Here is a 14,863-nt window from a genome sequence, read left to right on the forward strand (position 1 = left end):
CAGTCTTAGGGTGCGGTCAGACGGCGTGTTGAGAGCGGTTTAAATTGCTCTGGCCCCGATGCGGTCTTTTTTAACCTGGAGAATCACAATCACACTCACCTCCTTGCTCGGGACCGCTGCGCAGCCACATCGCTCCCCGCCATCCACAGGCGGGATCATGCGTCAGTGTTGTTTTTCTCTCTCTCTTAGTTTGGGCATACGCACAGGCAGCCATCTGTAGAACTAAATTTTTTGCGTGTGCACAGAACAGCGATTTCCACTTCAACCCGACTGCTGTAACACTTCCCTTGAAACGTTTATCCCGAAAATGGCCTCCGTGAGATCCCGAACTCGTCTAAATGCTAAAACTAGGCACTGTTTAAACATTGTTTTTAATAATGTGGTGGCGGAGCTCCGCCTATGTGCACACCGCCAACACTTTTAAAAAAAAATGGCGGGCGAAAAGCGGAAGCCTCGGGCAGCTTTCTAGCGGGGATGGGGTTTAAACCGGAAGTGGCTCGACACCGCAGGAGCGATCACACAAATGCAGCTGGAAACGGAGAATCAGGAGAACACCACTTGGGTACCTGGTAACAAAATACTCTGGTTTAAAAGGGATTTGAGTCGGAAAGCGTCGGCTGGGGATGGGAGGCAGATGTTGACTGTGTGATCGCTCGTATAAAATCCATTTCTGAACTAGCATGACACCAGATCAAATGGCACGTCTGAACGCACCCCCAGTGTGGCTTTAAAGCCATTGGTTTAGTGGCCTTTTCCCTCCAGGAGGCTCAGAATGGTGCTTTGACCTCACTTGTGCAGTGGGTTAGGTGGAAAGGCAGTGACTTTTGGCAGTCCGTGAGCTTCATGGGTGTGGGTTTAGAATAATAACATCCCATGTGCAGGCCCTGATGGGCTTCTGCAGGCCTCCCGGTGTTTCCTCAGTGTGTGACTGCAATGAAAAAGGCCAACGCTATGCTGGGGGTTATTAGGAAGGGGATTGAAAACAAATCAGCCAGTATCATAATGCCCCTGCATAAATCTTTGGTGTGGCCTCGTTTGGAATACTGTGTACAGTTCGGCACCCCACACCACTTCTAGCAAAAGGGTGCAGAAAAGGGCAACTAGAATTATAAAAAGATTGGAACACTTTCCCAATGAAGAAAGGGTTAAAGAGGTTAGGGCTCTTTCGCTTGGAGAAATGACAATTGAAGGGTGACGTGATCAATGCTCCCTCTCAGCTGTGGAGTCTTGTGAGCAAAAATCCTACCTTGTGAGCTACTGGCATTAAAGTTGTGAGCGAGCGATTTGGCTGCTGCATAAATTAGTTTGCTCTGGAGCCATCCTTCCTGAGCCGAGACTAAAATCTGAGCTGGAGGCTAAAAAACTGTGAGCTAGCTCACACTAACTCAGCTTAGAGGGAACACTGGACGTGATAGGGGTTTACAGAATTATGCATGGGATAGAGAAGCTAGAGACAGAAGTACTTTTTTCCCTTTCTCACAATACAAGAACTCATGGGCACTCAGTGAAATTAATGAGCAGTAGGCTTAGAACAGATAAAAGGAAGTACTTCTTCACCCAAAGACGAACAAACACATGGAATTCACTGCCGCAGGAAGTGGTGGCGCCTACAAACACAGACAGCTTCAAAATGGGACTGGATAAACATATGGAGCAGAGCTCCATCAGTGGCTATTAGCCCCAAGGTAGATGGAACAGTATGTCTGGCGCAGCGATGCTCTGTATTCTTGGTGCTTGGGGAGCTAACTGTGGGAGGAGTTCTACCCCCACAGGTGGACCTCCTGGTGGCACCTGGTTTTTGGCCACTGTGTGACACAGAGTGTTGGATCATTGTTGGATCATTGGATGGGTCATTGGCCTGATCCAACATTGTCGTCTCTTATGTTCTTCCTTTGCACTGTCAGTTTATCCCCTCACTTTCCTGATGTGACAAGGACAATTGGTAGGAAGACATTGTGTCGGCTTGCTTTTAAACAATTACGCAAAGGGAAGAGCACTGCTGCAGAGCGCTGGGCCACATGCACAGCAAATGTGTTCTGCAAATTCTGGCATACGTTCTCATGTAGAGACCTTCCCAAAGGTCTGTGTTCTGCCCCTGGTATTTTGTGCAGTGTGCTGTCAGCCAATCAGAACTCATCGCCAGCAGCAGCTCCTCCCCCTCTGCTTTTACGTTACTTCTCTGTCCCTCCCCACTTTCAGACAATGGATTCGGACCACTCAAAATCACCTGAAGGGCTGTTGGGTGTTCTGGGACATATGCTGTCCGGGAAGAGCTTGGATTTATTGCTGGCGGCGGCAGCGGCTACGGGGAAGCTGAAATCCTTCGCTCAGAAGTTTATCAAGTGAGTTTGCGTGTGTTTGTGTGGGCTGCACCCCTGCTAAACTCTGGGAACTGGAGTTCTCACCAATACTAGAGAGCAAAGAACTTCCAAAGCACCAGACAGAGGTGTGGATATGTGTGAATTATTATAGAGAGAAGCCGGAAAGGCCAGTTTCCCAGGACAAGGTGTGTCCGTCGCAGAGCACAAATGAAAACAAGATCAAAAAGCATAAACCATCCACTTGGGGTGGGCGGGGGCTGCGCCCATCTGTTGCTGAATCCCTGACGTAGGATGCATGTGTGCATAAAAATAGGGTTGCCAACCTCCAGGTAGCACCTGGAGCTCTCCTGCTATTGCAATGGATCACCAGATGATCAAAATCAGTTCCCCTGGAGAAAACGGTTGCTTTGGAGGGTAGACCCAATGGCATTGTACCCTGCTGAGTTCCCTCCCCTCCTCAAACCCCTCCTCTTCTGTCGCCATCCCCAACATCTCCAGATATTTCCCAACCCAGAGCAGGCAACCCCTATCCTTGAGGTAGTGAAAGAATGTGCATGCAGAAATTGATCCCAATCTGGACAGTTTGCTTGCCACTAAATGCCATTGCAAAATCTCTAGAAATGCGGCTGAATTTTGGGACTTTCTTTTGGGTTCTTTTATCCACAGGCTAAAACTATAACGTGCTTTGCCCAACATACAAACTTTGATGGGAAAACAGATGTCAGTTCAGCTTGTTAAAAAGTAGCATTTCTCCCCTAATGCTGCTGCAGATGGTTGGCCATTCCTTTGTTCTATTGACCATTCAGAATGGTCAACTGATGTTCCTCAGTGTCCTGTTGTTGGGTGTGTGTGACATGTTAGGATATTCCAGTGGGAAGAAGAGTCTTGTAATGTACAAAAATTTAATAAAAGTGATAAATATAGAGAAGGGATTTAAACTTTAAACCCCTTTTCAGCTGCCTCCTCCCCTTTTGCTTCCCCTTCTGACATCACTTCCAGTGATGTCAGGGGTCGTGGCATATGCTAATGAGCTATTATGCTAATAGCTTATTAGTAGGCTTTAATCCATCAAGATCTCAGCTAGCTCTCTTCTTTTGGGTCTTAGCTAAGTTACAGTCTTTGGCCCAGCAACATCAGGTGAAGATGACACCCAATCAAAACATATTCTCTGGAGAAACTTCTAGAAAATTACCTCACCACCTCTGGCTCTCCCCCTCCCATCACATGGACTGCAGGTTCTCCTGATAAGCCAGCTACTTTGGCCTTGAAGATGGTAAGAGGGATGTAGGCCCAATGACCAATTAGTAACACCTGCAGAACAGACCAGGCCTGTTATTGGTCACATTAACCCTTTAGAGGAGGCCAAGGGTGCTTTGCTTCACACAACCTTACATATTAACTGGCGAGGGGCAGGGAGCCAGTTTGGTGTAGTGGTTAGGAGCCTGGATTCGTCGTCTTCCTCCTCCTCCAAACCACCCAAATGTCCACTTGGGGCGGCACAATGGCAGGGGGAACGCGCAGCAAGGGAGGTGGCTTATTCCCCGTCAGCAGCGATGTGGGAGTCAGCCGGTGTCCTCACCTGGGCCACTGCAGCTTGGACTCAGCTAACAGTGATTTGGGTCTGGAAGAGCAGGGGAGTACCTTGCTAGGGACGGATGAATACCCTGCACTGGCCCTGGGAGAAGGAGGAGACGTGGGCCAGTTCTTTTTCGGGCTAGATGGCTGGGCTGCCTGGAGATTGTACTGTTGCAAATGACAGTGGGCTGCAGGCACCGAAGAAATGGCAAAAGCGGTTAATTCCCGCGTTCCCGCCCGCGATGAGAGACAGCAAACTGTGCAGTCTCTTCCCCAGGTGGTGGGTTGTTTTTTTTTTTTAATGTGCAGTGCCCCCCCCCCCCCCCGCCAATCCCTGCTCTGTCTGCTTTTAACCCATTTGCGCCTTTGCTTCACCAGAAGGGCTATTAAGAGAGCCACTTAGGGCCTCCCCTTGCAGTCTTGTCGTTCTCGAGCCCATCACGCAAGATGCGGACCTGCCTCCGTACACTTTTAAGCACAGGTCTTTCTCCTCCAAAAAGGAGGTGGGTCTTTTTTTAAAAGGGGTGTCGCAGCTAGGAGAGGAACCCGAGGAATGCTGGGATAACTTTTGAAGGAGAAAAGTATCCTATAAGTGCTAAGAATTATATATCACAGAAGCATTTAGTAGCTGTAAGAACTCCACATAGAGATTTGCCCACGTATAAAAAGTTTTTAAGCCTATTAAAGGGCTGTCCCAGATAGTATACTGCATAGCAACATAGAGAATATTCTATTCATCCGCAAAATAGGATTCAAACCCATAATGGTTGCTGGTAATCACTTCTGATGAAGTTTTCATCGAAACGAAGTTGAAGCCGGACTCTTCGTAATTTGTTGGTACTGTTGGACTGTAATTTGTTGGAAAACTGTTGATGGAGTGGGCAGAATAACAGGTAATGGCACAGGTCTTACCACCGCACAAGGATCTTCACTATGTGGCTGAAGGTAAGCTGTGGCAGCCATTTTGTGGCTGGCTCCGCCTCCTGTGGCAGCCATTTTGTGGCTGTGGGCCCACCATGTTGTGTCAGGATTTCAGTGGGGCCCAGTGCTCCCTCTAAGCTGTGGAGTCTTGTGAGCAAAAGTTCTACTTTGTGAGCTACTGGCAGTAAAGTTGTGGGCGAGCGATTTGGCTACTGCATATGTCAGTTTGATTTGGAGCCATCTTTCCTGAGCTAAGACAAAAAAGTGTAAGCTGGAGGCTAAAGAACTGTGAGTTAGCTCACACCAACTCAGCTTAGAGGGAACACTGGTGCTCACAGGCTCAAAAACGTTGGAGACCCCGATCTAAACAAAGCGATCCTACTCCCATGTAAGGACTTTCGAGCCTGCAGGACTTCAGCCTGTAATATAATTCAAAGCAAAATGTCATCCAGGTATGGCCCATACAGTACTGAGTGCATAATTCCCTTTCCCGACCTTTAATTTTTTATTTTTTTAAAAAAGCAGGTTTCTAGCCCTTAGTGTTGTGGAGGCGAGGCTGAAAGCTTGAGGGCAACAGTTGGTGAATTCTCAGAAACCCAGAGAAGGTTCTGTATTAGGTTTTCGATGGGTGTGGCTTCAGTGTTTCCATGGCTCCATAACTTCAGACATGCACATTTTTAATTTCCGTGAACTGCCTTGGGACATTTTTGCATGAACTGCAAAGACAGCGGAGCAAATTTTGCTGTATTTAAATGGCATTCAGAGTTCAGCCCTCCTTGGGAGCATGTTGTTGGGAGTGAGTTTCTTCAAGACCTGACAAGACCTGACTTCCCTTGATGCCCTTGGCCTCCCCTCGGCTTAATTCCCGTCTCCTGTAGTTGAGGACGGGGTGTCAGCTATGCCGCCATGGCAGGTGGAAGGGGGGGAGGCTGATGTAGAGTCTGTTGCTGTGCTGGAATTTTAACTTTCGTTTTTCCTCGCTGCTGCTTGCTTCGGCCTGTGACCTTGGTACCAGGCTGCAGATGCTTTCGCTGGGAACGTTGTCCCGTTAGTTTAGGCGGGCTTCAGATTAATCCCTGACTGGCTTAGATCCATCAGGGGACCCTGTTTTGAAGTGTGTATATCTTCTCATTTCGCGGTCTTGCAATTAGTTCTGACACAGGATGTATGCACAGGTGAACTGCCTTTACTGTACTCAATAAATTCGAACCTTCTGAAGGGACGTTGTTGAGAACTGATTGTTGAGGACGGGGTCCTGCCTCCTTACTCTTTGCTGGCACCATGGCAGGCAGGCATGTGACAAAAAGCCTTGCCCCTTCGCCTCTGTGTGGTGCCTGGGGCATCCGCGCACAGGACCACCCGCATGATTCGTACAGCGTTCTAGAGAGTTCAGAGCCACCCTAATCTCCCATCGCAGGCAGGCCAAGGCTGAGATTCGAACTGCGGGGTCTCTCTGGCTCACACTCTGTACTGGACCAGGGCATGGCTGGGCCATGCTCACGTTTGCTGGTTGAAGATTTGGGGGATGTTGTCGCTTGGCTCGTTAGATCCTGTACTTGAAATCCTTCTTAGACGTGTGCGGGGGTGAGTCACAGGTGGGTGGAGAAGGTTTTGTGGAACAGCCTGAATTGGGAAAAGGCAGCGAAAGAATGAAGGCAGGGATGAGGGTTTGCCCAGGTCAGATCCGTACGAAGAACAGCAAGTCATAATTCTGGAGCAGCACCTGAGTTCCGGGCCCTGCTCAAGCTGTAGATTCAGCCTTAGTCAAAACACTGTTTTTGGGCCTTAGTTTTACTTAAAAGGTTTCCCTTGCTCAAGAGCTAGTTGAATCCGACTCTAGGGGGCGGTGCACATCTCCGTTTCCGAGCCGAAGAGCCAGCGCTGTCCGAAGATGTTTCCTCATGTGGCCGGCATGACTAAACGGCGAGGCACACAGAATGTTTTACTTAAAACTCCTCTGTAAAATGGGTATAATTAAAGCCTATCTGATTTTGCGCGTTGTATGTTTGTCAAATTCGGGCCTCATTTGCCATGGGTTTCTTAACTGTCACTCTGAGCTCTGTATGCTTATCGTCCTGTTTCATTCTGGCTGGGAGGGGGGAGCATGTGAGTGTGTGCGTGTAACTGCTTTGCTGGGAGTAGCGCTCACTTGTAACTGCGTCTATGACTATGACAGGGCCTCCCTTCCATGGGAAGTATGCGTGCTTGTCCCTGAGTACCAGACACTGCTAAATAATGTAACCCTATGCTTGCAGGGTTTGGGGGAGGGCTAACGGTGCACAGTAGATTTTGGCGGGTTGGACGTATTGGTGTGATTGAGCTGGCCATAATTTGTTCCGACCAGGGGTCATTTTGTAGAAAAAGAACTAGGGGAACTCATTAGCATAACTCATTAGCATATGCCACACCCCCTGACATCAGGGGCCTGGCAGTGGACCTGCAAGGCCAGCGGGAGTGCGAGGAAGCCCCGCCAAGGCCCTCCCTGGCCCCAGGCAGGCAGGGGTGGGGAGAGGCGGGGAGGAAGCAACTTACCCTCCCTCTTCTCCTGCCTCCTCCTGGCTGAATGAGGGCTGGAAGTTGGGCGGCCGGAAGCAGGGGGCGGGGCTTCGTCATGGGCCTCACCCCCCTGTACCTCACCCGGGGGAACTATGTTCCCCCGCGTTCCCCCCCGAAATGACCTCTGGTTCTGACACTGGTCATAATTTGTGTGATTGGACTGGTCATAATTTGTTCTGACGCATATTGTCTATGCTTGAGACCACGCTCTCTCTCAATAAACAAATCACTGCCAAGAGCATGTTGTTGGGAGTGAGTTTCTTCAAGACCTGACAATGTTAAAAGTCCTACAGCAATTATTTTGGGGAGGGCGGGGAGACACACCTGGGAAGCAGTTCAGGATATCTGGTTTGCTTTCTTGTGTCAAAAGTTAACTGCCTTTTCTTTTTCTCCTCCTCCTCCTTGTTTTAGGCTCAATGAATTCACCAAGCAGATAAACGTCGAGGGCTGTAAGTCCTTTTTTCTTTTCTCGCCACCGAGTGCTGCCGCCAATTCCCTGGGAATCCGGGCTTTCAGGGGTTAACTAGCAAGATGTGTGGGGCAGAGTTGTCGTTGGGGGGGGCACAGTTGAAAGTAAGCCTCAGTGCCTGGCAGCGTAGGCAGTGCCAGCCGGGCATTCCCAAGGCAACAAGGGGGGTATTGAAGTCACCACTGGGGTCTCTTTGTCTTCTTTTTTTGCACTGCCCATTCTCCTCCGGTTAATACTTAATTTGTACTGTTGGGGCAAGGGAATTTCAGCCCCTGGAGGGGAAAGGGTTTCCTTGCAGCTGTGCACTTTTTCTCAGCGCTTTCCCAGCACCCAGACAGAGCTGGCGCGTCCTGTGGATGGAATGATGTTTGAATCCTCACGTCTCTCTTTCCCCCCCAAGATAAGGATTCTGAATGCATTTGCCTGTGATTAGACAAAGGCCTTCTGACCTTCCACTGGACCATTGGGAGAGGGGGGCTCCCGGCCGGCTGAATTTTTATGTGTCTGTGTGTGTGGTGCTATCATCGGCTTCTCTAGACGTGGGCTTCAGAATGGTTAACCCGCATTCGTCCCCAGAAGCTCCACGTTAGATTTCAAAGTCCTAGCAAGTGGGGGCTGAACAGGATCTCCAGCAAGTGCCCAAGGCTGGGCCGTCCAGGTTTTCGGAATTGCTCTTGCCTTGTCCCTGATGAAAAATGAGGCGTAGGAAGGCCAGCGGGTACAGATTTGGTTAATTTGTATAATTTATGCTAATTGGAGGCAATGCTCCCTCTAAGCTGTGGAGACCTGTGAGCAAAAATTCTACTTTGTGAGCTGCTGGCATTAAAGTTCTGAGCAAGCGATTTGGCTGCTGCATAAATTAGTTTGCTCTGGAGCCAATCCTTCCTGAGCTAGGACAAAAATGTGTGTGCCGGAGGCTAAAAAACCCCGTGAGCTAGCTCACACTAACTCACCTTAGAGGGAACACTGATTGGAGGTACCAAGACCACGCCAGCTCTTAGGAAGCAAGAAGGATTTGCCCGCAGTCGCAGAACTGGAGTTGCCTTGATACAAAATGGTTCCCCTTTCTGTCATACGCAGAATTAGTGAGAAAATACGGTATAAGGCCAATGTACATATCTGAAAGAAAATCCGAGATACGAGTTTTCTTGTGTTTCATAGAAAAACCTTTATTGTAGCAATAAAATAATACAATGTACTTTTTTAAAAAAAACTTTGAATTTCCCAAAGAACAGTATAGAAAGTAATAATAGATCCAAATGCACAAATAATACATGGTCTGTAAGGATACAGATAGAACAAGCGTATAGAGCAGTGTGATGAATGTGCACAGAAAATTATGATAGAGTAACAATAATTGTTAATGTGATAACAGGTGTGTAGAAAAATTAAGTCTTGTCATTATCATCAATAAGAGTATAGAAGGAAACGCAGAACAACCAGAAGAGCGATAACCATAATATAAATGATAACAGTATTTCAATGTACTGTTAACAAGAACTTAATTGTAAGGTCTTGCCTTCCAGCTTTATAACAAGGCAGAAGGCCCGTGGATTGGATCCGGCTCATTGTTTCCTCAGGTGCAAGGATTTCGGCCCAGGGAGCACGAGTTTCCCAGCCCCTCCTCCCCCAGCTGTTGTGGAAAGGGGGGGAGCTGGGGAAACCCTGCTCTTTGGTGTAGGTCCTTATGTGCCTGTTGTGCTGGATCCAGTCAAATAGTTGGTCCTCCGGATGTTTTGGGGTGGTGGTGGTAGTGTTTCTCGCCTCAGGAACTTCTGTTGCTGTACACCTATTATGATTCCAAATTCAAAGAAATAAAAAGCTAAAAAAGTCACACATGAGCACAAATTTTTGAATCATACTGAACCCGACCCTCATTGGTCCATCAGGTCAGTCTTGTCCACTCAGACTGGCAGCGGCTCTCCAGGGTCTCAGACAGAGGAAGGCCTTTCCCATCACCTCCTGCCTGGTCCTTTTTTAAAAAACTGCAATATAACCGATAGAATATAGTAAAATAAGCCAACAGTCAAAAGGTGTAACAACAGAATGTAGCATATAATTAAGTATGGTGATACTCAGATCACGGAAACTCTAAGGTAGTTCGTTAGATATAGTTGTTTGATCTTAGATTAAATTTTAATTTGCTTTTGATGTGTCACTGATGTATCTTAAAATCTTGGAATATTGTAAAGGTGTACTTCTTTTTGTATGACTGGTCTAAGGACTGTAGAAATAAATTGAACTAGCATATAATTATGAGCAAAACAAACCCACAGAATGTAACATATAATTATGAGCAAAACATTACAAGAAGTCTAATAAAACCCCAATAAGATAATGTCACCGAAATAAAGGGACTCCGGTCAACAGAGTCCTGGTCCTTTTAACTGGAGATGCCAGGGATTGAACTTGGGACCTTCTGCATGCAAAGCAGAGGCTCTTCCACCAAAACGCAGTACCCTTTCTCCCTGTTATATGAAGTAACTGGTTTTTCTGTTTTTTCTTCGTGTGGGTTTCTGCTCTTCCCCTCTAGCAAAAGCGGCTTCGGTCAGAGCGCTGCTCTTCGATATCTCCTTCCTCATGTTGTGTCACGTCGCCCAGACCTACGGCTCTGAGGTAGGACCTCTGGGGAACCTCAGCCTGGTAGGGACAGGTTGGGACCCAGGGAGCTTTCTCCCGTTCTTTAGTGTGGAGCTGGAAAACCATTTTCGGATGCATCCGCACCAGGATGGAATACTTTCGGATCTAGCACCAAAGGTGCCAGGCCTCTACAGCCATCTGGACAGGCACCAAACGGTTTGCCGCTGGTGTTATGTTGGGTTTTTTTAAGGGCCTGTCTCTCCCTGCCTTGCCCCAACCTTGATTTAGTGAGTGGTTCTCAGAAACATGAGACAGGTGCTCTCTTCCCCACCTCCAGGAGGCTGGGACCAATGCTCCCTCTAAGCTGTGGAGTCTTGTGAGCAAGAATTCTATCTTGTGAGCTACTGGCATTAAAGTTGTGAGCAAGAAGAAGAAGAGACTGGATTTATACCCCGCCCTTCACTACCCAAAGGTGTCTCAGAGAGGCTTACAAACTCCTTTCCCTTCCGCTCCCCACAACAGACACCCTGTGAGGTAGGCGGGGCTGAGAGAGTTCTTGACAGAAACTGCTCTTGAGAGAACAGCTCTGAAAGAACTTGTGACTGACCCAAGGTCACACAAGCAGCTGCATGTGGCGGAGTGGGGAGCCAAACCTGGTTCTCCCGGATTAGAGTCTGTACTCCTAACGACTACACCAAACTGGCTCTCTTGACTGAACATCTAACAGCTTATAGTATCCTGGAGGATAGGAATTAGGGTCAAGGGATGTTCATCATGAGGTCAGCAGCATTTCCAGAAATGAGACCCACCTGTAGCCCCCAGGGGGCAGTGTGGGACAGGAAGTAACTTAACATTACGGTTGTGTGACATCAGAGTTCTGTGACAGGAAGAGGAGGAGCCCTGCATTTGCTGATAAAGGAGTTCTTTCTCTCCTGTAGAGGGACGATGTTCCTCTTAGCGGGTGTGCAAACAGACGCAGGAAGTATGCCTCTCTGGCTTTTCTATCCATGCGTATTAGCAACAGGCCCTTACAGAAAAGCACTTTTCTCTGGTCTTTCCTTCCCCAAAAACAATTGACGTCGGCAGGCAGGCTGGCTGGTAGAACATTCCACAATCCAGCAGTTTTAGAGGATTTCTTTGCAAGGCTGGCTCAGTGCTTTTCCTCCTAAAAAATGCTACCTGCAGGGGTGACCCCGGTATTTACTTTTTGGTCATTCTCTCTTTTCTATTACTGCCTGTTCGACTCAGTGGTCTCGAACAGCCACAGAGAGTTTATGTTTAAGCAACCGATGGAAACCTACCGACATAATGGGATCTCCCCAACAAGATATGGTAGGGTTTATGCAGTTGTCTTAGAATGTTTTCCTGTTTCTACAACAGCAACCAAAAATCTAGCAACCGTCCACCTACATTGCTCAGTAGCCTAGAAGTCTCAGCAGCTGGGGAAGCAGAGTCCTTACTAAATGGGGGAATCAGCTCCTGTCTGTTTTTAAAAATGCAAGATGCTTTAAAGTACGCAGCCAATAGATTCAGTGCGATTAAAGTCGCAGTTGCGAGTTCTCTCTGAATACGGAATCCCAGCATATCTAAGTGTCAAGACTGCAGGTGGCAGAGCGTTAACCAACATAAAGGCATGTCTATATTTAGGATATGTTAGATCACAGAAATACATTGGGATGCTAACTGGTAGGGGAATGCCAACTGCGAAGGTTGCTTTGCAAGGCTGGCTCAGTGCTTTTCCTCCTAAAAAATGCTACCTGCAGGGGTGACCCCGGTATTTACTTTTTGGTCATTCTCTCTTTTCTATTACTGCCTGTTCGACTCAGTGGTCTCGAACAGCCACTGAGAGTTTATGTTTAAGCAACCGATGGAAACCTACCGACATAATGGGATCTCCCCAACAAGATATGGTAGGGTTTATGCAGTTGTCTTAGAATGTTTTCCTGTTTCTACAACAGCAACCAAAAATCTAGCAACCGTCCACCTACATTGCTCAGTAGCCTAGAAGTCTCAGCAGCTGGGGAAGCAGAGTCCTTACTAAATAGGGGGGGAATCAGCTCCTGTCTGTTTTTAAAAATGCAAGATGCTTTAAAGTACGCAGCCAATAGATTCAGTGCGATTAAAGTCGCAGTTGCGAGTTCTCTCTGAATACGGAATCCCAGCATATCTAAGTGTCAAGACTGCAGGTGGCAGAGCGTTAACCAACATAAAGGCATGTCTATATTTAGGATATGTTAGATCACAGAAATACATTGGGATGCTAACTGGTAGGGGAATGCCAACTGCGAAGGTTGAGCGAACTCCTCTTGACCTTATTTACTTTTTCGGCTACTGTATGGATCATGTGTCCAGGCAAATCCCTTGTTGTGAGGTTCAGTGCTGTAGCAACATAATTCTAAGCCTAATAACCATTAAAGGCTTTTATAAACACTGCAGTAATAGCCTTCCAGATGAAGATACACTAGCAGATAGCATAATTGTCAGATTTGTTGTACCCAAAATTTGTAGACGGCTAGCCTCTCCCCCTCCCAAGATCTGTCTCGCTAGCTGCGCCTGACCCGGAAGCTTCAACTGGTCCAAAATGCAGCTGCACGGGTCCTTACAGGCAGGGGTCATTTCATAGAAAAAGATGTGCAAGAGCTCATTAGCACAACTCATTAGCATAACATTTGCATACGCCACACCCCCTGACATCACCGGAAGTGTGTCAGAAGGCAACACCCACTGCAACCTACCTAGCTGTTTCTTGCTCCTCATGGCCCGGGGCTGCTGGGGGCAGGGGACGGGGCTTGTTGCATATGCCCGCCCCCTGGGTTCTTTACTGCCGGAGCTCCGCTCCTGTGCGCTCCTGCAGGAAATGACCCCTGCTTACAGGGACCCCTCGTACAGCACATATTCAATCAGTGCTGTGTGAGCTGCATTGGCTTCCAGTGGAGCACCGGATCAGGTTCAAGATTCTGGTTTTGACCTTTAAGGTCCTTAGTGGTTAGGGACCTACATATCTTCGGGACTACCTCTCCCAGTATGGGAGCACTACACTCAGGAAATAAGAACTTGCTGGTGGTCCCCGGCCCGACAGAGGTCCGGCTGTCCTCTGTCAGCCCTGGACCCTGCCTGGTGAAAGGCTCTGCCGGAAGACATCCGGGCTCTGCAGGAGCTGTTCCCTTTCCACAGGGCTTGTAAGGCAGAGATGTTCCGCTGGGCTTTCAGCGGAGGACAGCGATGGGACTTCTTCTGGCACTCACGTGTGGCTCCTCATTCCCCATAGCCCCTCCCCACAGAGAGACTGGGGAGTTAGGATTTTCCGCCGCCTTAAGTACTGTATATACATTGTTTTTACTTATTGTTATTTATTGGACTGTTTGTAAACGTAGTTGTATGTGAACAGAACACTGTTGTAAGCCGCCCTGAGCCCAGCTTGCAGGGAAGGGCGGCCTAGTAAATCCAATTTAATAAATAAATAAAATAAATAATAAAGGAGTACCCTGTTTAGCAAGGCTTCCTGGATTGTCTTGCTACTCCCCAAACCGCCCACTAGAGGGCACTGTTTTCTTAGCCTAAGGCTGACTGGTGAGTCTCTCGCTCTTTCAGGTGATCGTTTGGGAAGCGGGCCCGCCCGGAGAGGTGCCTTTCTTCGAGACGTGGATGCAGACCTGCATGCCAGAAGAAGGCAAGATCCTCAACCCTGACCATCCCTGCTTCCGGCCCGATTCCACCAAGGTGGAGTCGCTGGTTGCCTTGCTCAACAACTCCTCCGAAATGAAGTTAGTGTAAGTGGCTGCCCTGGCGCTCTGTTTTGAGCAGGCCACGGGTGTCTCAAGGGGATCCGGGCTGATGGTCGACTGCTGAAGGCTGACACACGAAAGACGCAAATTCTCCTTTGCTCGCAAGACATGGAGCAATTCATTGTGTTCTTTTGCACTGTGCCATAAAGGCCGCGTTCCTAGTCTGTTGGCCTTCAGTTTTCCTGTCTGTGTGCCTCATACTGCTTCTTAACTTATTAGTTTTAAGCAGATTACTAAAATAGTAATTTGAAGATTCCAGTGGAAAAATCCTGTCCCCTGGAATCTTCAAAGCAGCCTGAGCCAGCCGCACAATATTAAATCGGGACTAACCACCAGGAAGGCACTGAAGTTTGAACGCCATCCTAAATGTAATGTTAAATTGTTATCTGTTTAATGTAGGGTTGCCAAGTCACTTACTGCTAATAGCGGGGAGGGTTGGTCCCTGCACGGGACATTCGTGCGCGTTTCGATGATGTCACCCGGAAGTGACGTCACGACGTTGGGCATGTCGCTGGCTGATACTCTAGCAATCAGCCTGGAAACTCTGTGGTACCATAGAGCTTTCAGGCTGATTGCTAGAGTGTCAGCCGGCACCGGGCACTTTGGGGGCCGGGGTCCCCCCATCGGCCTTTTCCGGACCGGCGGATTGGGGACCC

The 14,863-nt window shown here is 48.3% G+C and overlaps 1 protein-coding gene across 1 annotated transcript in view; it reads left to right on the forward strand.

The window, feature by feature from the left end:
• The window catches only part of MED24 (mediator complex subunit 24), a 102,190-nt gene that overhangs the window by 66,953 nt on the left and 20,374 nt on the right, over nucleotides 1–14,863 (forward strand). The window contains exons 14-17 of the mRNA XM_015409337.1: nucleotides 2,200–2,342; nucleotides 7,785–7,822; nucleotides 10,376–10,458; nucleotides 14,014–14,192. Of these exons, the coding sequence (XP_015264823.1) occupies nucleotides 2,200–2,342; nucleotides 7,785–7,822; nucleotides 10,376–10,458; nucleotides 14,014–14,192 (443 nt within the window). The remainder of the gene's footprint in view (nucleotides 1–2,199; nucleotides 2,343–7,784; nucleotides 7,823–10,375; nucleotides 10,459–14,013; nucleotides 14,193–14,863) is intronic.

The sequence above is a fragment of the Gekko japonicus genome, unplaced genomic scaffold, assembly GCF_001447785.1.
Source record: "Gekko japonicus isolate JY-2015 unplaced genomic scaffold, Gekko_japonicus_V1.1 scaffold678, whole genome shotgun sequence".
Classification (NCBI taxonomy): domain Eukaryota; kingdom Metazoa; phylum Chordata; class Lepidosauria; order Squamata; family Gekkonidae; genus Gekko; species Gekko japonicus.